Source organism: Jatropha curcas, chromosome 4 (genome assembly GCF_041381405.1).
Source record: "Jatropha curcas cultivar XTBG-Jc1 chromosome 4, XTBG_Jcur_1.0, whole genome shotgun sequence".
NCBI classification, from domain to species: Eukaryota; Viridiplantae; Streptophyta; class Magnoliopsida; order Malpighiales; family Euphorbiaceae; genus Jatropha; species Jatropha curcas.
In genome coordinates, this window is record NC_143154.1 from 28,187,823 (window position 1) to 28,210,561 (window position 22,739).

Sequence of the window (22,739 nt, forward strand, 5' to 3'; positions counted from 1 at the left end):
TTTTTTTTTTAAAAAAAAAAATTATTTGGATTAGTGCTGCCTTCTGTCCTTGGCCGGTAGAGCTGCTCAAAATAAAAGGTTGGGGCTTGTAGCGAGCTTCGTTCCATATCCCATTAGAATTTGACTGTAATAACTCAATTCTATTTATTATATTCTTTTAGGCAACGTAAAAGCGCGGGTGTCGTAATTCTCAACGAGTCTTTGGGTAAAATCTACAAAAAGAATCCAAATTAATCTCAACCTCCTTATGAAATGCCTCACCCTTCCATTAACCCCTCACCATTTCCGCTCTCTTATCCGCTCATGTGCCCGCCAGTCCGCTCTCTCTGCTGGAGAACAACTCCATGCTATTATTCTGACAACTGGCGTCGCCACCTCCCCAAACACCTTCCTTCTCAATGCCGTTCTCCACATGTATGTTCAATGCGGCATTACCAGCAGTGCACACCACCTGTTTGATCAAATTCCCCACTCACACAAAGACATAGCAGATTGGACCTCTCTCTTATCTTGCGTTACAAGACACAGCAGCACTCCTGGGGCTGCTTTTTCTTTGTTTAAAGAAATGCGCAGAGAAGGAGTCGTGCTTGATGATGTAGCATTGCTTTGCGTGTTTAGTTTGTGCGCGCGCGTGAGGGATTTGGAGATGGGGAGGCAAGTGCACAGTTCTCTGGTGAAAATGGGTTTACGGTTTAGTGTTAAGACTTCCAATGCGGTAATAAACATGTACGTGAAATGTGGGTTCATAAGTGAGGCAAGAAGAGCTTTTAATGAAATGGACGAACGGAATGTAGTGTCATGGAGTGAATTATTAGAGGGAGTGGTGAATTGGGAGGGGGTAGAGAAAGGAAGAATGTTGTTTGATAAAATGCCTGAGAGAAATGAGGTTGGTTGGACTATTATGATTTCAGGGTATGTGGGAAGTGGGTTTTGTAAACAGGGGTTTCTTCTTTTATCTCATATGGTTTCAGGGTTGAGGTTAGGGTTAAATTATGTTACACTCTGTTCAATTTTATCAGCTTGCTCACAGTCAGGGGATGTAATGATGGGAAGGTGGGTTCATGTTTATGCGTTGAAATCAATGGGAAGACAGATGGATATCATGGTGGGTACATCCTTAGTAGACATGTATGCAAAATGTGGTAGAATAAATACGGCATATGAAGTTTTCGAGTATCTTCCAAGAAGGAATGTGGTGGCATGGAATGCAATTCTTGCTGGTTTGGCAATGCATGGGAAGGGTAAAATTGTGTTGGATATGTTTCCAGAGATGATTCAAGAAGCTAAGCCAGATGATTTGACCTTTATGGCAGTGCTAAGTGCTTGCAGCCACTCTGGTTTAGTCAATCAAGGTTGCCATTATTTTCATCACCTTGAATCTGAACATGGTGTAATACCTAAAATAGAACACTATGCTTGTATGGTGGATCTTCTAGGTCGTGCTGGTCGCATAGAAGAAGCCCAAATTTTGATAAAGAAGATGCCAATGCCTCCAAATGAGGTGGTTCTAGGATCTCTTCTAGGTTCTTGCAACGTCCATGGAAAGCTACAGCTTGGAGAACAGATTCTGCAGGAGCTGATTCAGTTTGATCCACAAAATACTGAGTATCATATATTGCTTTCAAACATGTATGCTTTAGCTGGAAAGCAAGACAAGGCGAATTCTCTTCGGTATGTCCTTAGTAGCAAGGGCATAAAAAAGGTGCCAGGAATGAGTTCTATTCATGTTGATGGCCAAGTTCATCAGTTCAGCTCTGGGGATAAGTTACACCCACGAACCCTGGAAATTTACCTGGCGTTAGAGGATATGATTCAAAGGTTGAAATTAGCCGGTTATGTTCCTGATACCACTTGCCAAGTTTTTTCTGGTTGTGATGGTAGGGAGGGTAACACAGAGGAGAAGGAACAGGCACTCTTCTCCCATAGTGAGAAGCTAGCAATGTGTTTTGGGCTGATAAGCACAAGACCTGGTTCGCCTCTGTATATATTCAAGAATCTGCGAATTTGCCAGGATTGTCATTCTGCTGTCAAAATTGCTTCTGAGCTATATAACAGAAAAATTGTTGTTAGGGATCGTAATCGCTTTCATTGTTTCAAGCAGGGTTCATGCTCTTGTTCTGATTATTGGTGAAGTTAGGTGTAAAATGTAAACAATTAAATATTCAAAACATAAAGTTGTTCAAAACCCAAAAGAGAAATAAAGAAATAAGGTTCACGTTAGCACACCAGTTCAATTTATCTCGATTCATTTGAGTATATAAGTTCTGCACTGACCCAAGGAAAGAGAACAATTCTGGCTGTGGTATACTTTATTTCTTGGATAGGATAAGCTATGTAGTCCAAAATTCTGATTTTTGACCTTTGTCTTTCAATAACATTGAAAATAGAAACATAAATTTCCAACTTGGGGATGTAGCTCAAATGGTAGAGCGCTCGCTTTGCATGCGAGAGGCACGGGGTTCGATCCCCCGCATCTCCATTTTTCATTCAATATTATTTTTTTTTCTAATTTCATGCCTTGCAAATGGTTATTAATGCTGAAGTTAAGTTTATATTTTTCTTGCCAGAATTACATAATGCAAAAAGACTATCTCAAAAATTTCAAAATCACAATTGCACACAAATTTCCAAATTTCAACTATCTATTTCTCCACTAAAGTTAATAATCTTTTCTCTAAGTTTCTCAAAACAATGAAACTGTAACATGCTCCATTTCCTCTGCTGTAATAATAGTTCAGACCAGATTCTTAAGCCTTCCTCTTTTGAATTCACTGTAATCAGCGAGCAGGCTACCATTAACTTTATGCTTCATGTCTTGCACTAGTCGCGTTAAAACCTGTTGTCATAATAGAAAATGTTAAATAGATTGGTCAGCACAAAATACATATGATCTTATAACTTTCTGCTAAAGGGTTTCATCGCTTAACTGTTTCTGCAACATTTCTGCGAATATCTTCAGGAACCAAAGCAAGCACAGGAGGAAGAACAAAGCTTATGTTCATCTCTAGTTGACCTTTCAACCGTGTTCTTGCTCCTCCGATTCGATCAGCATACAATGCTCCTTTTACTCCAAGTGAAAAATGAGATGGTTCAAGAACATTATCAAGTCCTTCAAGTTTCCATCTTATCTACATAACAAGATTTTTTGTTTTCAAGATCAACTTTACATATTCTAATAATATAAGTTCCAAACAATTAAAATACAAGTTCGAACTTCAATGTTGAACAGACTCTGTAATGCTCATGGTTAAGCGATTAGACTAACTTACAATATCGAGCTCGAGGACCTTGGAGATATGTTTTGGAATTTCTGGTGGATAATCTTTGCCTCCTGATTTACATCTCAACCTCATGTCTACTTCTGGCAGGACAGTAAGAAACAAGAAATTAATGGGTAACATCTGAATTCTCCATTCTTCCTGCAAAAATCAAATGAGAGTGAAGCAAGATGAATGTAACAATAGAAATGAGTAAAACCAAAAAATGTACTGCTTGTAATATTTAAATAATCATCAATTTCAAGTACTCTCAAGTTGAAAACTAATATAATTCTTGAATAAATACTACTGAAAAACACAACATAAAGAAAAAAAACACTAAAACAACGGATTCTGAATCGTTTATTGAATTGAATGACATAAAATTTCTAATAGTTTAATTAATTAAATTAACAACAAAATGAAATCAATTTGTACAAACTAAAAGAGAACTAAATAAAAAAATTTATATATATTAAAAAAACCTCATTGAGTTGTTGACTCCTCCTTTTATCAGGAAACATTGCTTTGAAAACTCTGCGCTTATCCTCCAAATATGTATCAAAGGAAGCCTGCAAAAGAAGAAAAAACAAAAATACAAAACAAAAACATTAAAGGGAGAAACTAAAGAGAGGGAAAGAGAGATAAAGAAGGGAAATGGTTACCCCAGGAGACTCATAGAGTGGGATATCAGTAGAGATTCTTGATGAATACTTGGCAGGCTCAACTGCCATCTGATTCTTGATCAATGGCCTCCATGATTTTTTATCACCCACAGCGCAGCATTGCCATTCTTGCTTCTTGGTGAAGCTGAAAGTTCCCTTCCATTTCTTCCCAATAGTGTAATTGCATGGAGCAAAGGAAGTTGTTGGTGCTGCAATTTCACCCATTTAAAAAAATTAATTATTTTTCATTTTAATTTCTTCATCAATGGTTGCTGCTAAATTTAAAATAATAAAAGAAGTGGAAATTAATAGATGGAAGAAATAGAAGGAGGGCTGGACTGGAGGATGTGAAACTTTGGGAAAGAGAAAGATAAGCATATGATCTAGTTTGGAATTTTCTTGTCCAGATGTTCAAGACTATTGGTGCTGAGTGGACATGGGACCCATTGCCTTTCTCAAGGTTTTGCCGCAGAAAAAATTTAATTATTTGTATATCCCCAATTTTATTTTATTTTAATTTGCAAATCATAAATATCTTAATTTCATCATAAATTCATAAAAATCATGAAATAATAAGGACCTTAATAATAATGGATGGAAAATTATAAAATTAATTGGGTTGAACATTTTCTAAAGATTTAAATTAGAAGCAAAAAAAAAAAAAAATTTAAATAATATTTAAAAGATAAATTAGTAAATGGAATGTAACTTTAATTTATTCTGAAATAAATTTAAAATGATTAATTAAGCAAAGTTAGCGTCAATCATTAATTATTATTGCATAATAAAAGGCCATATAGGAATCTTGGTTCGTTCTATGTCGTGCAAATTTATTATTGTTTTTAAGGAAATTTGTTAACAAATAAATAATTTATAACTAAAAATGAAAAAAAAAAAATTTTTTTTGTTTTTCAACAATAAAAACAACATTATCAATAAAGTAATCTAAAAATGTAATATTATTATTTTTAGATTAATAAAGTAAAATCTAAATATTTTTACAGTTTATAAATTTAAAATAGTACTATTAAACAATGAATTTTCATTATTGCAACAAAAAGAACAGGAATAAATTCATGAAAAAAGTATTTGCTAGAGATTGGTTATTGTTTGTAAAATAAACAAAGTCTTGGATTCATGATGTGAAATAAATCTCACAATAGAAATATTCTTATTACAAAACTGTATTCAATTCCAATTACAAACACACCAACCATGGCTGAGTTTGGAAATATTAAAAAAATCACTTCTCTTCAAATTATATCTCATAAATATTCTCAATACATTAACACATAACACATGAAGAACAAAAGCAGAACTCGGATCAAATCAAACCAAGAAGCTTATGCTACATAAGCTAAAAATTTAGAACTTGGAATGATTCATCCAAAAAAAAAGAAAAAGAAAGAAAAAACAAAGCACAGAGATTTTTTTTATTTAGAGCAGGCTATTTGTTTGCTGCAAGCTTGCATTCAAGGTTGTTCTCTGGTTGTCAGATACTTCATCACCTGACTTCAAAACTTTTAAGCATTATGTGGGATCCTATGGCCCAATTTCTGGGCAAGCCATGACTGTTGTGGATCAGGATCAACAAATTCATGCTTGAGATAGGCTTCTGCTTCTTCATTTGACAATTGCTTTGACCAATCCACCCGTTTATCAGCGGTAAATCCTGGTCCAAAACACCTGCAATTCCAATCAATGTACTCACAATTACATAGACGATCTGCGGTTGATCATATAAAACATATTATCATCTGTAGTATCATCAGAAGTCACACTAAAGTCTAAAGTACAAGGAAATTGTATTTTTGTTCATTTAGAACAAAGTTCAATGTTAACTGTAATACCTGTACTCATAAAAGCAAGCAGTTTTCTCATTCTCAGTATTGTCCCAGTTATGCCATCCTACATTGTGGATGCATGCGTCCATATGTGTGTATGCAAAGAGCACCCTTCCAAAAGGTCCCCATGGACGTCCAAGATATGCATATGCAGGTCCTCCATTTCCTGTAATCACACATCTGCAGAAGAGCAATGGTTGTTCACAAGACACCAGAAGAATACACAAACGGGGACTCCTTGTACTAAAGGAGTAAGGGCAGATTTGGATTAGCCGCTGGAATTTTCAGCTTGGAGAAACTCAATAATCAAAAAAACATTTCAAAACCCACCAGCAAATAAGTTTTAAATTGTAACTGAAAAGCTGAAGCTAAAATTTTTAACTATTAGCATTTGCCCCCAAGCCTTAACGGTGACCCAGTAACCACTATATGCTGACTAGCAAGAGAAAACCCTTACTGCTGAACCAAGAAGCCAATCAAATACACAAAGACGCACCTCAAGAAAACAAAACCAGTTGTATCCTCTGCAGTTTTCCTGCTTTGAGCAGTAACAAAACCTGCTGCCTTGCAATGGATATGACAATGCTCAAAAAGGACAGTGCTATTCCCAAAAATGAAGTCGACATCTCCTTCAATGTAGCAATCTCTTAGATATTGCTTTCCTTGATGCAAATACAATGTATCCTGCATAAAAAATTTATAAGCAGGTATATTTAGTTGAAAACTTGAAATGCATTTGCAGGGTAGTAACTCTAGATGCAGTCCCATTAAAACTCTACAGCAAATAAACATAAAATTGCTGATAAGACTAAGCAATTAAGTATACCTGCCAACCAAGAAATCTACAGTTATAGAAGGCGGACCGATCACCTGAAACCCTGACTGCCACAGCTTGATGTGAACCCTAGAAAATAGTTAGGATTAAAAACAGAAGTAAATGCTACAAATAATATGTAATTACAAACCAAAAGCTTCAATCTTTAACAAAACCCAATAGTTTAGTTATATGCATTTGCCCAATAACTGACAACATTATAGAAGTGAACAAGAAACAATTAAATAACATAATAAAATTAATTTTAACTTTTAAATAACTATACCTCAGGAGCAGCGTTCTCAAATGTCATATTCTCAGCAATAAAATCTTGCCCTCCCACTATCACAGTCCCACACCCAAATGTTCCTTTCCCAATTACCTCAGCATCCTGCAAACAGATAAAAAAGCAGAACCAAAATCAGCAACAGAAATTTGGCTATCCAAACGGGTCGCATCGCAAAAATTCTGGAGGAGACGGACCAAGTGGTGCTCGATTTTGGCGGCAGTGTTGTCCCAGGTGAGAATAGTGTCCTCCGGTCTCGAACCAATCATAGTAATCATACCCTTATTTTTGGGGACAAACACGGGTTGCTTATACACCCCAGGCGCCACCCGAATAACAATCCGATCAGCGTTGTTTTCGGGCACTGCGTCAACTGCTTCTTGGACCGTCTTGTACTCAGCGCTACCATCCTGAGCCACAGTTAGCACCTTTTCCGCCATGATTGATTAGTTTCCTCTTTGTTGGCTATGTAGATTTTCTTTTTTGTGTAGTTATGGAGAGAAACTGTGTATCGCCTTCTTTTATAGTAGTTTGATTGAGAGAGTTTAGCAGTGATGTGGTTAACTGATTGGGAACAGATTTAGCGGTCATCCTCATTTTTGGCTGGTCAGACCAGAAGAACAGCAAAATCCCGCGCGCTCATTATTCTGCTTCTTTATTTGCGCGGGCTTTTTCTTTATGGGGAAAAGAGCTCCAGTCAAAAAGAAAAAAAAAATAGAAAGAAAGCCAAAATAGATTTTGTTAATATTAAATATATTATCGTATTTATTTAATAATTAAAAGGTAATTATATTTAAATTTTTAATAAAATCAATTTTCCCCAAACGTATCTTCCACGTGGTTTGTACTAATTAATTTTTACTTTTTGAAATACAAATGTAATTTAATGTATGTACATACAATTTTGTAGTAATATATATATATATTAATTTTTATTATAAATTACAGTATTATAAATAATTTATCTATTAATTTTTTAAAAAAAAGTATATTTTTTTAAACATATAGATATACATAGTTAAGCTTTTTAAATAGAAAATAATTTTTTTTAATAATCCATAAACCTCGTCATGTTAATAATATCAATTTTAAGATATTTTATTTTTATGGGTAAAATATTAATTTATAGATATTTGATTTTTATATGTAAATATTAATTTATGTGATTAATATAGTTTTGAAATAATAAGTTTCATAATTTTCAACTAAACAATATATTTAATAAATCAATTTAAGTATTTAATAAATATAATTTTATAAATTAAAGTGTCCTTATATCAAAATAAAAATTAAAATGCCAACAAATTTATGTATTGACCCTTTTTTTTTTTCTTTTATTACTCTATTCTTAAGATATTTCAGAATCAGCAACTACTACAATTCCGCAAATCTAAAATCTCTTGTACAATGGCCATTGATAAATTGCTACAATCATAGCATTCTCATGACATCAACAAATTAAGAGTAAAAGCAAATCATCGTAGTATCAAACAAGTCAAGCTTATGCTACATGATTTAACATTCATAACCTGGAAGTTTTCAACAGAAAAAAAAAAAATTACTTTCTTCAGAAAAGACAGCTGATTGATGGTGAGGCTAACACTGGTATACATGAAATGGAACTGTTGCAGAAACACATTTTATTTTTTGCATATAGAGATTTCAATTTTTCTGATTATTTGCTGAAAGCTTTCATACGAGATTATACTCTGCCTGTTGGATACTTGAACAGCTAATGTTATAATTTCTATGCAGAATATGGTATTCGCAGGGCCATTCTTTGGGAAAGCCATGGCCTTTGTGGATCAGGATCAATGAAATCATGCCTAACAAAGTCTTCTGCTTCATCATCTACCAGTTCTCTGGCCCATGTCACCCGTTTTGAAGGGCAACTACCTGGTCCAAAACACCTGTACTCCCAGTGAACATTATCAAATTACATAAAACATTTCTTATTGTTAATAAACAAAATTATTAATTAGCATAATGCTACAGGAAGAAAAGAAAGAAAAAAGTTGTTGGCTTTTCTTTTGGACAAGTGAGTCCTTAACCTTCAAGAGAATCTAAAAAAGAGGTGTTTGATTGCGGTAAGTTAACAGAGAAAGACTGGACCAATTCCAAGTACCAAATTCCTGTCTTCAATCACGCTTTTCCTAATTTTTCTTCATGGGGTCCAAAGCGAGAAAGAAACCATCTACTACTTTAAGATATCATCCAAACCCACTCTGAAGTAAATCCACGTATTTTATTTTTTAAGGAAATGTACTCGGTGTTCATTTAGAAAATTTCATATAAAGAGTAGCTCCCAAAATTCAAATTCAAATATCAGCAAAGCAAAATATTTTAACCTGAAATACCTGTACTCATAAAAGCAAGCACTTCTCTCATTCTCAACTTTGCCCCAGTTATTCCAGCCTACATGTCTGATGCATTGATCCATATATGTGTATGCAAAGACCACCCTTCCAAAGGGTCCCCATGGACGTCCAAGATATGCATATGAAGACCCTCCGTTTCCAGTGATTACACATCTGCAGAAACACAATGAGTATTTATTGGCAAAAACAGCACAGGGAGAAGTGAGGACTATCAGAGACGGCACATGACCAGAAAGTGCAGCATTAAATGTGGCCAATTTGAAAAAAATAAATAAAAATAAAAAATAAAAAACATATCTGCCAGATTTAACAAGGAATAGCAAGTTACTAGATCCTTCAAACAAACCTTGAAGGGACATGTGCCATCACAGGAACCTACACACTGTCCATTTTAAATACATTTTTGGAGGTGAAACTATAATTTTGGCATAGAAGATAAGCTATAAGTGAACTAAATAATAATACAATAAAACTAGGTAAGGACTGTATGGTAATCCTAGAATGCTGCAATCATTACTTAGCAACTACACATATACAGTGTTGTAAAGAAGAGATCCAATAATTAATTGAAAAAGAGCTTGATTTTGATCTATAGGTTCATCCCCAAAAAGAAAGTAAGAAGAAACTGTATAGTAAACATAATACTTTATGACTATTAAACCTCAAAACGAGGCAGCTTTAATCTTTATGTCCAAGCTGGAAATTTTCTTACCCCATCCAGAGAATGTTAATTCAAAGATATAAAACACACAGGTACAATTTAAAATTCCAATCGAACTCCGCAAATCATAACCATCTGAAGTCCATTTACAAATTGACTGTCCCTACTGAGTTATAGTAAAAGATACTTGTTTCCCATCTATCAGACAGTTGAATTCATGGTAACTATAAGAATGCAGGCTTTAGATATCAACAATACACCTGACTACACAAGGACCAAAACTCAATATTGGGAAGCAAAATGCAATTTAACACCTACTGCAAAAGCCAAGGTTGGAAACTTAAGGGGAGCTGGAAAAAGAAAAAAGGATACAGGGAAGTGAAAGCCAACCAACTACTAGTGGCTAGACCTCGGCCACATACAAACCTTATGGGAAGCTAGAGAGAGAGAGAGAGAGAGAGAGAGAGAGATGGCGAAAGCAAAGTAGCCACACACCGTAAAAACACATAACCAGTTGACTCCTGAGAAGATTTTCTGCTTTGTGCAGTTATGAAACCCGCTGACTTGCAGTGAATATGACAATGCTCCAAGAGCGCAGTGCTATTCCCAAAAATGAAGTCCACACTTCCTTCAATATAGCAGTCTTTTAGATATTGCTTTCCGTAATGCAGATACAGCGTATCCTGCATAAAGTTTTATGAGCAAATACATTTGACTATGCATATGCATGATAGAAAGTATAAATACTGTCTCAGTTTATCAACTCTGATTGTGTAAACATAAAAATATGATAAATGTCATTTTTCACTTTAGACATCTTCTACTTGCCAATTACCCGAAACAAACCCATCCTTAGATATATAGAACCAGGGAAAAATGTTTAGACCTGAAGGCCAGTATCAGCAACAAGAAGACAAATAATTTGAAAGCATTCTCTATCTTGCTTCAGAAACAATTCAACGCTCAGTACATCTGTATGTGTTTTATGCATCAAATTGCATTTCACATTTTCACTTTACTTTGCCCCTCATTAAGTTTTGTAAGTTGTATCTATATTATCACCGACTAGACTGCTTCTTCTCATTGTATCTCAATCTTATAAGATACTGTACTTGGATAGTCAAATTTTTAAAAGTCTATAAATAATAAACATGATACAACAAACAACATGAGAAGCAATTACAAATACCTGCCACCCAAGAAACCTGCAATTGTAGAAGGCACACCGATCAGCTGTCACCCTGATTGCCACAGCTTGACCTGAACCCTAGAAAGGTTAAAGATAAGAACATAAAAAGAAGAGAGTTATTAGACAGCTTTAAATAATTAGTGAAAACAATTTGAATAAGAGAACTTTTGCTATATACACATTATAAATTCTGTTCATAATCAATAGCTGAAATCAAAGTCTTCCAAGCATAGAAGCTGTGAATTGAACCTAAAAATCATTAAAAAGAAAAGAAAAAAAGCCCCAACATTATCAATGCCTAAAATTTTGTGGAATTCATTTGAAATTCCATGTTTTTCATGTTCAGTGTGAATGAAAACGTGCAAGTCACTCCCAAGAACTGAATTTTATAGATTTCAACATATAACTAAATCAAATTTTACATTCTATTCATCGATACCAAATCAAGGCTGAAGGTTCAATCTTTTAGCAAACCCAATATTGCAGAACAGAAACACAAATTTCAAGCGTCCGTATACCTTTTTCCAATCGCTGAAGTAACAGCATAAAAGTAAAAAAAAAAAAAAAAGGGCAGCAAACGTCACCTCAGGAGAAGAGTTTTCAAAAGTGATGTTCTCAGCAATAAAATCCTCCCCTTCCACTATCACACTTCCACAACCAAAAGTCCCCGTTCCAATGACCCTAGACGCCTGCAACAAAAGAAAAAAGAAAAGAAAGAAAGAAAGAAAGAAAGAGAAATCAACAAATTTGCCAGCGAACGAGTCAAGCACTCAAGTGGCTCACAAAGACAGTATTGGTGGTGGATCAATACCTGGTGGTGGATCAATACCTGGTGGTGGTCGATTTTGGTGGCGGTATTGTTCCAGGTGAGGACAGTATCCTCTGGTCTTAGACCGGCGAGGGTAATAAGATTCTTAGTCTTGGGCAAGTACACCGGCTGCTTATACACTCCAGGCGACACACGAATAACCGTCCGGCAAGTATTGCAGAGTGGCACGGCATCTATTGCTTGCTGCACCGTGGTGTAGTCACCGCTTCCATCTTGTGCCACCGTCAGCACTCGACCGGCCATTGATCAATGTCCCCTTTCTCTAGCTTGTTTATGTCTTCTAAATGGCGATGGAATCGATTGCAGATAGCAGAAACGGAGCAAGAGAAAGGGCGAAGAGAGGATTTTGATTTTGAGTTTTGGAGTTCGAAAGGACTGTTCGATAATATTTGTAGTAATCGTTAATGCAAAAAGTAATCCCTTGCTTGAGCGAGTAGAGCTATAACTAAGCTTACTTTACCGGACCAGGCAAAGAACATAATAGACACTTGTTTGAGGGGAAAAATGTTTTTCCTAATTTTATTCACAGACAACTTAATAAATTTTAATTAATATGCTAAAATTATCATTTTTATTTAAATTTTTTTTCAAAATTTTGCCGTATTTTCTGAATAAGTTTTACAGAATTGAAGATATTCTTAAATGTTTTTATAATTCTTTTTTTATGAACATAATATCACAAATAAAAATAATTTTTTTAGTTTCTAATAAATTAATTTAGAAAATATACATTTTTGTCGACATATGATAATATACAAATATTAAAATTAATTTAATTTAGAGTTACTTTGTTTGTATACATTAAATAAAAATACATAATGCATATACATTATACACGTAGAATACGTTCTTTTACAAAACTAACAAAATTTACTTTAATTAATTTATGAAGTTTTAAAATTTGGTCTAGTCATTGATCTAGCGAAATAAATGGTCAAGAGTTAAAAAGAATCACGGGTCGAACAAATACTTAATTGAATATTATACAAAATAGTTTAAAATTAATAAATTTTATTAAAAATAATCCATGCGAATTAAAATAAGTAGAATATAGTAAAATTTTATTTAAAAATATGAATTAAACACTCTATTAGTAATTTGTGAATAATTGAAAAAATAAAAATATTATATTATAATATTTGAATAAAATAAATAATCAAATAAAATAATAACAAAAAATTTAAATAATGACAATTATTTATGTATTAATAAATTCGAGCGATTCCAATAAATTTCACATATTGATAAATTTAATAAATATATTTTTTAATCTTACAAAAATTTGAGAGTATGAAATAAAATTATTTTTATAAATAAAAATAAAATATTTAATTTAAGAAAAATAAAATTTTATAAAAAAATAAATTTAATGAATAAATGAGTTATATTTTTTATTGGCTACGTAAATGTTGAATGAGAAATGATATAATAATTAAGAGAAAATAATAATCATTACTCAACAAGTTATATGTTTAACACAAATAAATTATATATTAAATAAATAATTTGTTTAAGTAGTTTAACACAAGTTATATGGCTTAGTGATTAGTACATCGCTATGATATATATTTTTCAAAAAGAAAGTTTAACAACTAAGTGGAATCCGTTAAAACCAAATGATCTATTTATGCATGTCGGATTCGGATCATTTAAAAATGATATTTTATATTTCAACTAGTTTAATTTAATTTATAACTTTTTATTTTCCTGATTAAATTGTTCAGATTTAGATTTATCCGGATCATAAAATCATCATACATGTTGAAAATGAAAAATAAAAATTAGTGTTTTCCTCAATAAATTTTGTTACTTTGCGTTTTTTATTACAACAAATTTAAGTGAATAATGTATAAATATTAATCTAAATTATTTATCTTTTATTGTGAAATTACTAGTATAAAAAGATTTTTTTAAACATTTACTAGCAATAGGGTTATAGATGAATGGAGCTATTTACGAACCCGATATGATAAAAATTCGGTTGGATCCTTTGAATAGAATTTTTCGTTTCATTTTTTAGGCGAGTCAAACTTACAGGGGCCCGGCCGACACAAACTACCAATTATAGACCGACACATTTTCAATGCATTTCACCTATCCATATGCACTTTTTTAAAGCCACCTGGCCCATGCCTATCAAGTCACAATGATTACTCCACTAAAACGACACCGTAAAACTCCGAGAATCCGTAACTAAACCACGTCGTTCGTTTCACCCCGAAACAAATGTCAACTATATAAACGCTCACCAAATCCTACTGCCTCCATTGCTTCAGAAAAAACCATCTTTGAACTGAAAGCCTGAAACGATGCCGTACTATTCAAGAGGCGATGACGAAGTTGATGATTTCGACGAGTATGATCCGACACCGTATGGTGGCGGATACGACATTGTCTTGACGTATGGACGCCCGATTCCACCATCCGAAGAGACATGCTACCCGCACAGCTCATCCGCCGATGAGATCGACTATGATCGCCCCAGCTACACCTCCTACGCTGAGCCATCAGCCTACGCCGACGATCATCTCCAGGAGGAGTACAGCAGCTATGGCCGTCCCAAGCCCCGACCCGGTCCTGCTCATGGATACACTCCTGGTGGAGAAGTATTTGTAGATGCTAAGCCTGAGCCTGCTTATGGTTTCCAGCCTGGAGTTACCATGCCTGGATCTGATTATGGATCTGGTGGATATGGCGGAAGGCCATCCGGTGAGGAATATGGTTCTGGTTATGGCCAGAGACCCGATTCAGAATATGGATCTGGTGGCTATGGAAGGAGGCCAGAATCAGAATATGGGACTGGATATGAGAGGCCACCAGGTGGGGAGTATGGATCCGGGTATGGCAGGAGACCTGAGCCTGGGTATGAGAGGCCACCAGGTGGGGAGTATGGATCCGGGTATGGCAGGAGACCTGAGCCTGGGTATGAGAGGCCTAGTTCGGAATATGGATCCGGATATGGAGGTAGGCCACAGTCTGAATACGAAGGTGGTGGGTCAGGATATGGCGAAGGTTATGGGCGGAAGCCTAGTTATGGGGAGGAAGCGTATGGAGGAAGGCCCGAATACGAGAGACCGAGTTATGGAGATGACCCACCAAGGAGGCCTAGTTATGGGAGGCAAGAGGAGGAGTATGTGAGACCAGCTTATGAGAGTCGCGATGTTGATGACGATGAGTCTCGTAAGAACTATGGTTATGGTGGTGAAGAGGGCTATGGCCGCAAGAAATATGTAAGCATTTTCTAAACTTTGGACTCTTTTACCGCTTTTTGTTTATTAATCCATTTTGGCTATGGTTTGTGAGTGAAATGAAATGTTGTTCTTATGTTTTGGCTAACAAGATTTACATCAAATCTGATTCATTGATTTGTATTATCTACTTTATTTGCTATTATGTGGTTTAAACAAACGATTGATACCCATTCTACTTTGCATTTTCATTTGAGGATTATCATGCGTATATGATTTTCTAGCTGTATTTTGTTTTCCTGTTTTTGGCATAACTTGATATGAATAATTGTATTTCGAAAATTGGTAGGAAAAGTTTAGTACACAGTACATTACACAATGTGTACTGAGAATTTGGATATTTTGAAATTTGGGTCAATTAGTTTGCATCAACTGAGGTTAGTGCACAAGTTGAAATGGTTGGCATTTGATAAATGTTATATGAAAATGGAATTGTCTGCCGGAATTGTGTTCTTTTTTTTTAAGTAGCAAATCACCATTAAAAGGCACTCGTTTTTTTCTTTTCTGTTCTTTGTATCCGTTTGCTACTGAAATGCTCTGGGTTCTATTGTTTCAGTTATAAATGCCTTAGGTTCTAGGGTTTCAGTTATATATGAACCATTATTTCCTGTTCAGTCCATGGTGCACAATACTTCTAATTTCAAACAGACTTAAATTCTGTGATTGTTGGTTCTTGTTTATAAATGTCTTAGTCATTCTAAGTTCAAACTCAGGAGTCGGCAGATATGCCAAAAGTGTTGTTGTCATCTTTATAGCTACTTATCCTGTATGCAACTCATGCTTTCTGTTATTACAAGGTATTTTACTCCATATTTGAATGTTATGGGGCATAGACCTAATTTGACTTCAGCATTTAGTACCTCATAGCTGGTCTTCCATGGAAAACACAAAACAGAATTGAATTACTTTTAATCTTTTTTCATGGAAAAGGATAAAGTTTAAAACACATGGATACCAATTTGTTTAGGATCACCTGTTGTCAAAAAAAATAGGAGAAGAATGCGTTGTCAGTACTCTGTTTAAATAAAGTTGCTCTTTAAATTGCTCATTTATGTCGAATATGAATTTCCAATTACCATGTATGACCATGAGTTAAATCAGCAGGGAGATAATGACTCTGATGATGATGATGATGAGGAGAAGAAGCATCGTCGCCATCACAAGCACCACTATCGCAAGCGCTCTGACGATGATGAGTGATGCAGCCATTGTTAATGGGATTCATGCCATTGTTAGCTATACTAAATAAAAGATCAAGGCATGTTTCCTTTATGATAATGCTTTTGTTGAAGAGCTCTTTATGTATTTATACAATGTTAATTGGACTCATGCCTTCTCTACCTATGTGGCATGTTTCCTTTTTTTATTGTGCTTCTGTGCTTCTGCGGGGGGGTGCTATGTTAACTCTCTGCTACATGTGTTTTATATCTGCTACTAAATAAAATCCAACTTATGAGTTTGGTCTGTTTTTAAAGATTTCTTTGTTCATTGATGAATTGTTCACTGTCACAATCACATGGGTTTGAATGTATAACAATCAAAAGCATTTCTTATAAAGGCATTGATGTGAAATGCAAAATATATGCAAACATCACTCTGAGATTTTTCCTTCTAGTAAAACAACTAGCAAGTGATGCGACAATAATAATTTATGAGAATGTTGAGAGGAATGACGAGAGCTAGCCTTTGCACTGGAAGAACGGGCAATATGAGCGCGCCAGTCCCAGGCGGGAAAGCTCGCTGTTTGAGGGCGTAACAAGGCCACTTCAGTATCTTGCAGTGTTCTTGAAACAGAAAGAAGTGAAGTTTATGCTCCAACCCAACTGCAGCCTGGATTTTTCGTTGCTCCACTTTCCTCTATCGCTTGTCGCATACTATTAGCTTCAGCCGTACGACTTGAAGCAACATATATATCACGAAGGAGAATGTAGTACCCTCCTTCATCTGGTTTTAACTCTAACAACTTTTTAACAACCGTCTCCCCCATATCGACATTTCCATATATTCTGCAAGCTGCAAGCAAAGCTCCCCAAATAACATCGTTACTTGGTATTGGCATGGTAACTATTAATTCGTATGCCTCTTCTAACCGACCTGCCCGGCCTAACATGTCTACAACACACCCATAATGCTCGATGCTTGCCTGAATTCCAAAGTCTCGCTGCATGCTTTGAAAAAGCCTGTACCCTTCATCGACCAAGCCCTTATGCGTGTAAGTGGTCAAAAGAGCTAAGAATGTTACTCCATCTGGTGCAACCCCAGAATTTAACATGCAACTAAACAATCCAAATGCATCTTCAACATATCCATGGTTAGCACAGGCAGAAATCATTGAATTCCATGTAATCAAGCTTTTCCTGCTCATATTATTGAAAACCTGCCATGCTCTTTCCATAGAACCACACTTTGCATACATATCAATTAATGCATTACAAAGTGAAACCATCCACCCAAACCCATTCTCATCAATATAAGAATGCACTCCAATTCCTGTTTCTAGATCACCCAAATTTGTACACGCTGAAATAACACTGACAATAGTTACCTCATCTGGTCTTACTCCTGCATCTCTCATGTCCCAAAATAACTCTAATGCCTCCCTTGAACGCTTAGCTTGTGAATACCCAGAAACCATAGCTGTCCAAGAAACTACATCCTTCTCTGGCATAACATCAAAAACTTGCCTACCAAGCTCCAATTCTCCAGCCCTCAAATGCGCTGAAACCAAACCAGACCATGATACAACATCCACTCCCACTGTCTCATCAAAGACTTTCCAAGCTGCCGGCGGATTCCCCTTCACGGCATATAAATGAATCAATGCATTTTGAACGAATAAATGCGAACGAAACCCATATTTCAATGCCGCCCCATGTATCTCGTCACACTCCATGCCCAAAGGCAAGCTGCAAATTTTATGCACTCTAGACCGCGCTTTTATCAGGAAATTGAAAGTAAATTCATCCGGGTCAACACAGTTTTGCCTCATTTGATTATATAAATAAACGGAATAAGAAGGATAAAAGCTTTTAGCATAGCCACGAATAATGGTATTGTAGAAGAAAGTTTTTGGTTGGGGCATTTGATCAAACATGCGGTGAGCGTAAGGTAAATCACCGGACGGTGAGACCGCAGCAAAACGGAGCATTTTACCAAAGATAATGGGGTTGTTATGGAGGTTTGTGAGAATGACATGGGCGTGAATTTGTTTTAGGTGGTTCATGGACTGGCAGGTCTCTGCCATGGAAGCTAGTGTGGCAGCGAGGGTGACAATTGGCTTGCATTGTTGTTGTAGTGGTGGGAACATTTAGGTAACGGATTATTGCTCGTAACTGTGTTTTGTATTTAGGTGGAGGTGACCGTTGTTTGATGGTCAAGGTTATCGTCCTTAAGCCCTGCACATGGCATAAATAATTTAGTTTTTCATTATATTTTGCTTACACTGAATTTTTCTTTTTTTGATAATTAATTATTTTTTATATTTGCACGAGGTGTTTAGACTAAGTCCATTTTAATGTTCCCGTTAAACCTGACTAATCCCCAGTATAATAAGTTGGAAGCATGTTCTAAACTATGCAACAAAGAGATTTTCATCTCATAGGTTCACAAAATTGGTAAAATGAAAAATAAATTAATCCCACACTCTGTAGATTGCAGTATTGCACTAATCCAACTTATATTGTCTTCGTACTTTTTATCTCTTTTCAATGTGGGATTCTTTGTTCCTTTATATTCTCCAACAAAAAAGCTAATAATAATCAGGCTAAAGGCCAACATGAAATGAATTCCTTCAATAAATTAACATTTAACTTTCAAATTACAAAGCAAAAATGAGAAAATGAGAACTCTGAGGATATTATCTGCACTACTACCAAAAACAACCAATTAATACATCAATCTGTAACATCAGCCTTCAAAAATGTAAAACTGAAGATACAAATTGTAAGCATAAGAAGTTAAAAATAAAAGAAAAGTGGATACTGTCAGGGCAAAACTAGAGGAGCTTCTTCCTCTCAAAATATGTCTTCAGATGCCATAATTGCAAACCAGCCACTGATAGGCAAACCAGAATCGAAAGGAGACTAAGGCCAGCCATTTTATAGTTCGTTGATCTATTCAGTTTTTGCATTTCTTCCTCTCTGAAATACCAATAAACAAACGTTAAAGATTAGAAAGAAAATGAACAATAAGCTTCACCCCATGTCAAAGCAATCTTTAGAACAAAATCTAAGCGTGGTTCTTTTAACCCAGGTTCTGGAATATACAAACATTTAGGCTACGTTTTAGTATATGATGTAATGGAATGTTAGATGATGCATTTTTAGTGCCAACAAAGAACAGTAGAAGTAGAAGTACAACAGGCCTGTAAAGAAAGTATCCTGTTGGAATTATTTATATCTGAACAAAATCTAACCAAAGAATTCCCCTTTTCAAGAGTTAAAGGTCCTTTAGACAGGCTGATTCTTGCTCCTATATTTGCCGTTTTAGAAGCAAAAATAACACTAGAAAGTTGCAGTTATCATGACAACCACACATTGTGATAGGAATGAGCAGCCCATTACCACTACCAAGCCTTTCAAAGTTTATTCAAGAAGGCCCAAGTTTGTGACAGCAGACAAGGAGAACGGATGAAGTTTATGCACAGAGATTCAAGCAATGAGGTGGCATTATTAGTTACAACAAAGGTGACACCAACGCTATATAACATCATGAGGGTTTTGTTGTGCGACATCTTTGGAGAATATTTCTGTTTTTGGCAGATTGTGATTTCTGTAAAGAAACTTCAGTTTCTGGGCTTGATTCTTGCATATGAAGTTCATTTCTTCTTGTTATTTCCTTCATCTGATTTTGTAATCCAGAGATATTACTGGCCTATTTTTCTTCCTTGAGTATCAATCAAAAGAAATCCATTCAAGTTCTTATTCTATTTGTTTCTGCTGTTATTATTATTTTTATCTGAAATCTCTGTTTGAAACTCTGTCCTCGTTCCTTGCTCTATCACATTGCCTAAACACAAAACATTCATGGTAATAGTTGCAGTTATCATTGAAAAAAAAAAAAAAAAAAAAGACAAAAAAACAAAAAAGAAGAAGAAGAAGAAGAAGAAGACAGGAGGGGCTGGAGAAGAGGGCGTAATGCAGATTAATAAATTCATACCTTTCACGAAGATAAAACATCTCGTCATGAATAGATGTGACTGTGTCATGCAATTTCTTCAACTCCAGTTCCATAACCTAGCAAAGAGATGAAAATTATACATTGACCAAACCTCAAAGAATTCAAAACTAAGTTCACATGGGAAGTTGAAAGATAAAAGTAGGAATTCCATCTCAAGCGCAGGAACTTCCAGCATTCATTGGAAGATTAGATTATTTCTATTCAAAAATAAACAATCCTTCCATTACGAAAATCAGAACTCATTATTAGCTAGCATCTAATATTCTGGGCAGGGAAAATTTACCTCATATAAAAGAGCAGAACCAATTTAAATAAACACAAGCAAAGGGATTAGACTTCAGAATATGATGTCAAATCCACAAACTAAATCAATGGCTTAACTAAAATTCAAAAATTCAAAACTTTCGTTGTTAGTTAACTATCTTGGATACTGTGTTGTCCTAATGCTGTATTGACCATTATAAATAATAATAGTAGCAGATTTAGAAAGCAGCAAGCATCTAACACAAAAAGGAAAAAAAAGATGCTGAAAAGAACAAAATGCAAACCATAACAATATTATTGGCATCCACGTGAAAATGAATTTTATTTCATTACTTAAAACCATCCAAAAAGACACAAATATTCATAGAGCAAATAAGGAGTAACTTTTACAAGCAATAGATGAAGGCAACTGCTTAGTATAAAACACCGCCAATGACACAAATATAAATATAAAAAATAAAAAAAGATCAAACTATAACTCACATCGATTTGTCCTTTCCTAGCCACCTGAGACCAGTCCTTAGCAGCAACACCAGTTCTCCACTCAAAATCAACCGTCAAGTTAATTTCTGGTCTCTGTTCTTTGACCCAAAAGCAAGTTGCATAATCACCATCCTCACCTGTTGTAAATGCAAAATTACCAGATTCCACACGATCCTCATGATGATAAAGGCTCCCATGCGACGACGACACCTTATATCAAACCAAATTAAACTCAAAAAGGAAAAAGAAAAAATTATATTTCAAAAAAGATAACGTCTTTATATTCAACTTTTTGCCATTTCCATTAGGTGATTATAGAAACAGACCCAGATATTAATAATGCATAAAATGTACATGAAAGGATAAACCCAGATAAAAGAAAATGGAAATTTGACATTTTTTTGAGAGTAGAATCAGGGATTACCTTAACAATGAGCTTGTGGCTATCGGGAAGTGGGAAACCCTCGTTAGGATTAACAATGCTGTACTTTCCCACAGTCATTGAATTGCTTTTTATGTCCTCTGATATGCATTTGGTGAGGCCTGACTTCATCTCGAATCGCATTGATTCAGCAATAGAAAAAATGAATAGGAGGGTTGTTATTGTTATAATTAGGAGATTTAGTTTTCCCATTTTGTAATTCAATTATTTTGAAAAATTTAAGGTTTAGAGATTCGAAGAGGACGAGAGTTTGAATACTTTAATGGTTTTTTTGGATTGTATTCGGAGATCTGTTTTCTGGGTATTGTTTGTGTTCTGTCCGACAGCAACAGGACGAAACGGAAAGTTCGTTCACGACGGTGTATTTGGTTAAAAAAATCACCGGCAAAGGCGCGCATTACCCCCGAAAGAACGTCGTCGTTTAGAAGTTTAATAAAAGACATAGACATTTCTGGCCCAAAAGAAAAGATTGGAACGGTGAGGTTTAGGCTTTTGCTTTCTATTATAAGTTGGAGTAAACATATTTCTTTTAGAGCTAGGCCCATTATATTTTATGTAAATTATTTTTTAAAGCAGCGATTAGACAGAGTAAAATATTTTTTAAAAAAAAATTTGATAATAATTATTTTAGCTAAAAAGAAACATATAGAACAACAATTTATACAAAATTAATTACAATTATATACAACAACAATCATACACTTTGAACGTGATTGAATCAATATTGATAAAAATTATTGATTACCACCGATAGAACGATAAGGTTCATTCTCTTTTAACTAGAGGTTTCGAATTTAAACTTTAAATATAGAGCACTTTTTAAACTTGCAAGGAGCACGTTACCTCCTTCATGAGCCTTTTCAGCGCAAATCCAAAGTAATCGGATCAGTAAAATTTGGATATGGTTTAAAAAATAAATATTATCTCAATGTAGAGAAAGATTATGATTGGGTCCTTTCTTAATATATTCTATGACATTAATTAATCTGGTGTAGCTGATAATAGATACCAACTTGACAATTCACAATTTCAATTTTGGTTTCTACTTTACATAAAAGCATTATAGTTAGGACACAGTCCTTGAAATTTGACTTTCACTCTTAGGGCCTAAAGTAGTTTTTATTAATCATGTGTGAAATTTGTGGTTCCTGGTTAGGGAGTATGTATATTTTGCTAATCATTAGCAGTTATAGTTGCTAGC

At 34.9% G+C, this 22,739-nt stretch overlaps 7 protein-coding genes and 1 non-coding gene across 12 annotated transcripts; 3 read left to right on the forward strand and 5 right to left on the reverse strand.

Moving 5' to 3' along the window:
* Positions 1-142: 142 nt before the first annotated feature.
* On the forward strand, positions 143-2,220 carry LOC105644098 (Pentatricopeptide repeat (PPR) superfamily protein). Its single transcript, XM_012229355.4, has one exon. The coding sequence runs from the start codon at positions 248-250 to the stop codon at positions 2,129-2,131; it is 1,884 nt and encodes a 627-aa protein (XP_012084745.1). The 5' UTR covers positions 143-247; the 3' UTR covers positions 2,132-2,220.
* Positions 2,221-2,406: 186 nt separating this feature from the next.
* Positions 2,407-2,479, forward strand: TRNAA-UGC (transfer RNA alanine (anticodon UGC)). The gene has a single exon. It is a non-coding gene; the product is annotated as a tRNA-Ala (tRNA).
* Positions 2,480-2,624: 145 nt separating this feature from the next.
* LOC105644097 (uncharacterized) lies at positions 2,625-4,298 on the reverse strand. The gene is made up of 5 exons (XM_012229354.4): positions 3,923-4,298; positions 3,743-3,829; positions 3,270-3,419; positions 2,928-3,128; positions 2,625-2,836 (listed from the first exon to the last, which is right to left on the reverse strand). The coding sequence occupies exons 1-5, from the start codon at positions 4,145-4,147 to the stop codon at positions 2,735-2,737; spliced, it is 765 nt and encodes a 254-aa protein (XP_012084744.1). The 5' UTR covers positions 4,148-4,298; the 3' UTR covers positions 2,625-2,734.
* A 955-nt stretch (positions 4,299-5,253) lies between these two features.
* On the reverse strand, positions 5,254-7,440 carry LOC105644096 (pectinesterase 31). Its single transcript, XM_012229353.4, has 6 exons — positions 7,064-7,440; positions 6,867-6,971; positions 6,593-6,670; positions 6,263-6,450; positions 5,773-5,946; positions 5,254-5,608 (listed from the first exon to the last, which is right to left on the reverse strand). The coding sequence occupies exons 1-6, from the start codon at positions 7,304-7,306 to the stop codon at positions 5,446-5,448; spliced, it is 951 nt and encodes a 316-aa protein (XP_012084743.1). The 5' UTR covers positions 7,307-7,440; the 3' UTR covers positions 5,254-5,445.
* An 806-nt stretch (positions 7,441-8,246) lies between these two features.
* On the reverse strand, positions 8,247-12,400 carry LOC105644095 (pectinesterase 31). 3 transcript variants are annotated; one of them, XM_089720341.1, is made up of 6 exons: positions 11,889-12,400; positions 11,679-11,784; positions 11,095-11,172; positions 10,401-10,588; positions 9,224-9,397; positions 8,247-8,776 (listed from the first exon to the last, which is right to left on the reverse strand). In XM_089720341.1, the coding sequence occupies exons 1-6, from the start codon at positions 12,164-12,166 to the stop codon at positions 8,614-8,616; spliced, it is 987 nt and encodes a 328-aa protein (XP_089576467.1). In that variant the 5' UTR covers positions 12,167-12,400; the 3' UTR covers positions 8,247-8,613. The 3 variants fall into 3 exon arrangements, with proteins under 3 accessions (XP_089576467.1, XP_012084742.1, XP_012084740.1); XM_012229352.4 differs by having other exon boundaries at positions 11,679-11,783; positions 11,924-12,398; XM_012229350.4 differs by having other exon boundaries at positions 11,679-11,783; positions 11,906-12,398.
* A 1,771-nt stretch (positions 12,401-14,171) lies between these two features.
* On the forward strand, positions 14,172-16,645 carry LOC105644094 (glycine-rich protein). Of its 2 annotated transcripts, none has more exons than XM_089720218.1 (2): positions 14,172-15,153; positions 16,273-16,645. In XM_089720218.1, the coding sequence occupies exons 1-2, from the start codon at positions 14,233-14,235 to the stop codon at positions 16,369-16,371; spliced, it is 1,020 nt and encodes a 339-aa protein (XP_089576344.1). In that variant the 5' UTR covers positions 14,172-14,232; the 3' UTR covers positions 16,372-16,645. The 2 variants fall into 2 exon arrangements, with proteins under 2 accessions (XP_089576344.1, XP_089576345.1); XM_089720219.1 differs by having other exon boundaries at positions 14,174-15,153; positions 16,276-16,645.
* A 47-nt stretch (positions 16,646-16,692) lies between these two features.
* LOC105644093 (pentatricopeptide repeat-containing protein At5g66520) lies at positions 16,693-18,746 on the reverse strand. Its single transcript, XM_012229347.4, has one exon. It carries the CDS (start codon positions 18,476-18,478, stop codon positions 16,979-16,981), a length of 1,500 nt encoding a protein of 499 aa, XP_012084737.1. The 5' UTR covers positions 18,479-18,746; the 3' UTR covers positions 16,693-16,978.
* Positions 18,747-18,935: 189 nt separating this feature from the next.
* On the reverse strand, positions 18,936-21,895 carry LOC105644092 (transmembrane emp24 domain-containing protein p24delta9). Of its 2 annotated transcripts, none has more exons than XM_037636405.2 (4): positions 21,521-21,890; positions 21,097-21,306; positions 20,329-20,405; positions 18,936-19,310 (listed from the first exon to the last, which is right to left on the reverse strand). In XM_037636405.2, exons 1-4 carry the CDS (start codon positions 21,728-21,730, stop codon positions 19,166-19,168), a joined length of 642 nt encoding a protein of 213 aa, XP_037492333.1. In that variant the 5' UTR covers positions 21,731-21,890; the 3' UTR covers positions 18,936-19,165. The 2 variants fall into 2 exon arrangements, with proteins under 2 accessions (XP_037492333.1, XP_037492334.1); XM_037636406.2 differs by lacking the exon at positions 18,936-19,310 and adding an exon at positions 19,318-20,178 and having other exon boundaries at positions 21,521-21,895.
* Positions 21,896-22,739: the final 844 nt, after the last annotated feature.

Coding starts and splice junctions, on each gene's coding strand:
- LOC105644096 (XM_012229353.4), bottom strand. CDS start 7,306: ATGGCGGAAAAGGTGCTAACTGTGGCTCAGGATGGTAGCGCTGAGTAC. Junction 6,972..7,063: donor CCAAAATCGAGCACCACTTG/GTCCGTCTCCTC, acceptor ATCTGTTTGCAG/GATGCTGAGGTAATTGGGAA. Junction 5,609..5,772: donor GCTTGCTTTTATGAGTACAG/GTATTACAGTTA, acceptor TTGGAATTGCAG/GTGTTTTGGACCAGGATTTA.
- LOC105644098 (XM_012229355.4), top strand. CDS start 248: ATGAAATGCCTCACCCTTCCATTAACCCCTCACCATTTCCGCTCTCTT.
- LOC105644093 (XM_012229347.4), bottom strand. CDS start 18,478: ATGTTCCCACCACTACAACAACAATGCAAGCCAATTGTCACCCTCGCT.
- LOC105644095 (XM_089720341.1), bottom strand. CDS start 12,166: ATGGCCGGTCGAGTGCTGACGGTGGCACAAGATGGAAGCGGTGACTAC. Junction 11,785..11,888: donor CAGGTATTGATCCACCACCA/ATACTGTCTTTG, acceptor TCTTTTGTTGCA/GGCGTCTAGGGTCATTGGAA. Junction 11,173..11,678: donor TTGAAAACTCTTCTCCTGAG/GTGACGTTTGCT, acceptor TAACCTTTCTAG/GGTTCAGGTCAAGCTGTGGC.
- LOC105644092 (XM_037636405.2), bottom strand. CDS start 21,730: ATGGGAAAACTAAATCTCCTAATTATAACAATAACAACCCTCCTATTC. Junction 20,406..21,096: donor CTAGGAAAGGACAAATCGAT/GTGAGTTATAGT, acceptor TCTCTTTGCTAG/GTTATGGAACTGGAGTTGAA. Junction 19,311..20,328: donor ATGTTTTATCTTCGTGAAAG/GTATGAATTTAT, acceptor TTGGTATTTCAG/AGAGGAAGAAATGCAAAAAC.
- LOC105644097 (XM_012229354.4), bottom strand. CDS start 4,147: ATGGGTGAAATTGCAGCACCAACAACTTCCTTTGCTCCATGCAATTAC. Junction 3,830..3,922: donor CACTCTATGAGTCTCCTGGG/GTAACCATTTCC, acceptor CTTCTTTTGCAG/GCTTCCTTTGATACATATTT. Junction 2,837..2,927: donor GCAGAAATGTTGCAGAAACA/GTTAAGCGATGA, acceptor TTATGACAACAG/GTTTTAACGCGACTAGTGCA.
- LOC105644094 (XM_089720218.1), top strand. CDS start 14,233: ATGCCGTACTATTCAAGAGGCGATGACGAAGTTGATGATTTCGACGAG. Junction 15,154..16,272: donor GCTATGGCCGCAAGAAATAT/GTAAGCATTTTC, acceptor GAGTTAAATCAG/CAGGGAGATAATGACTCTGA.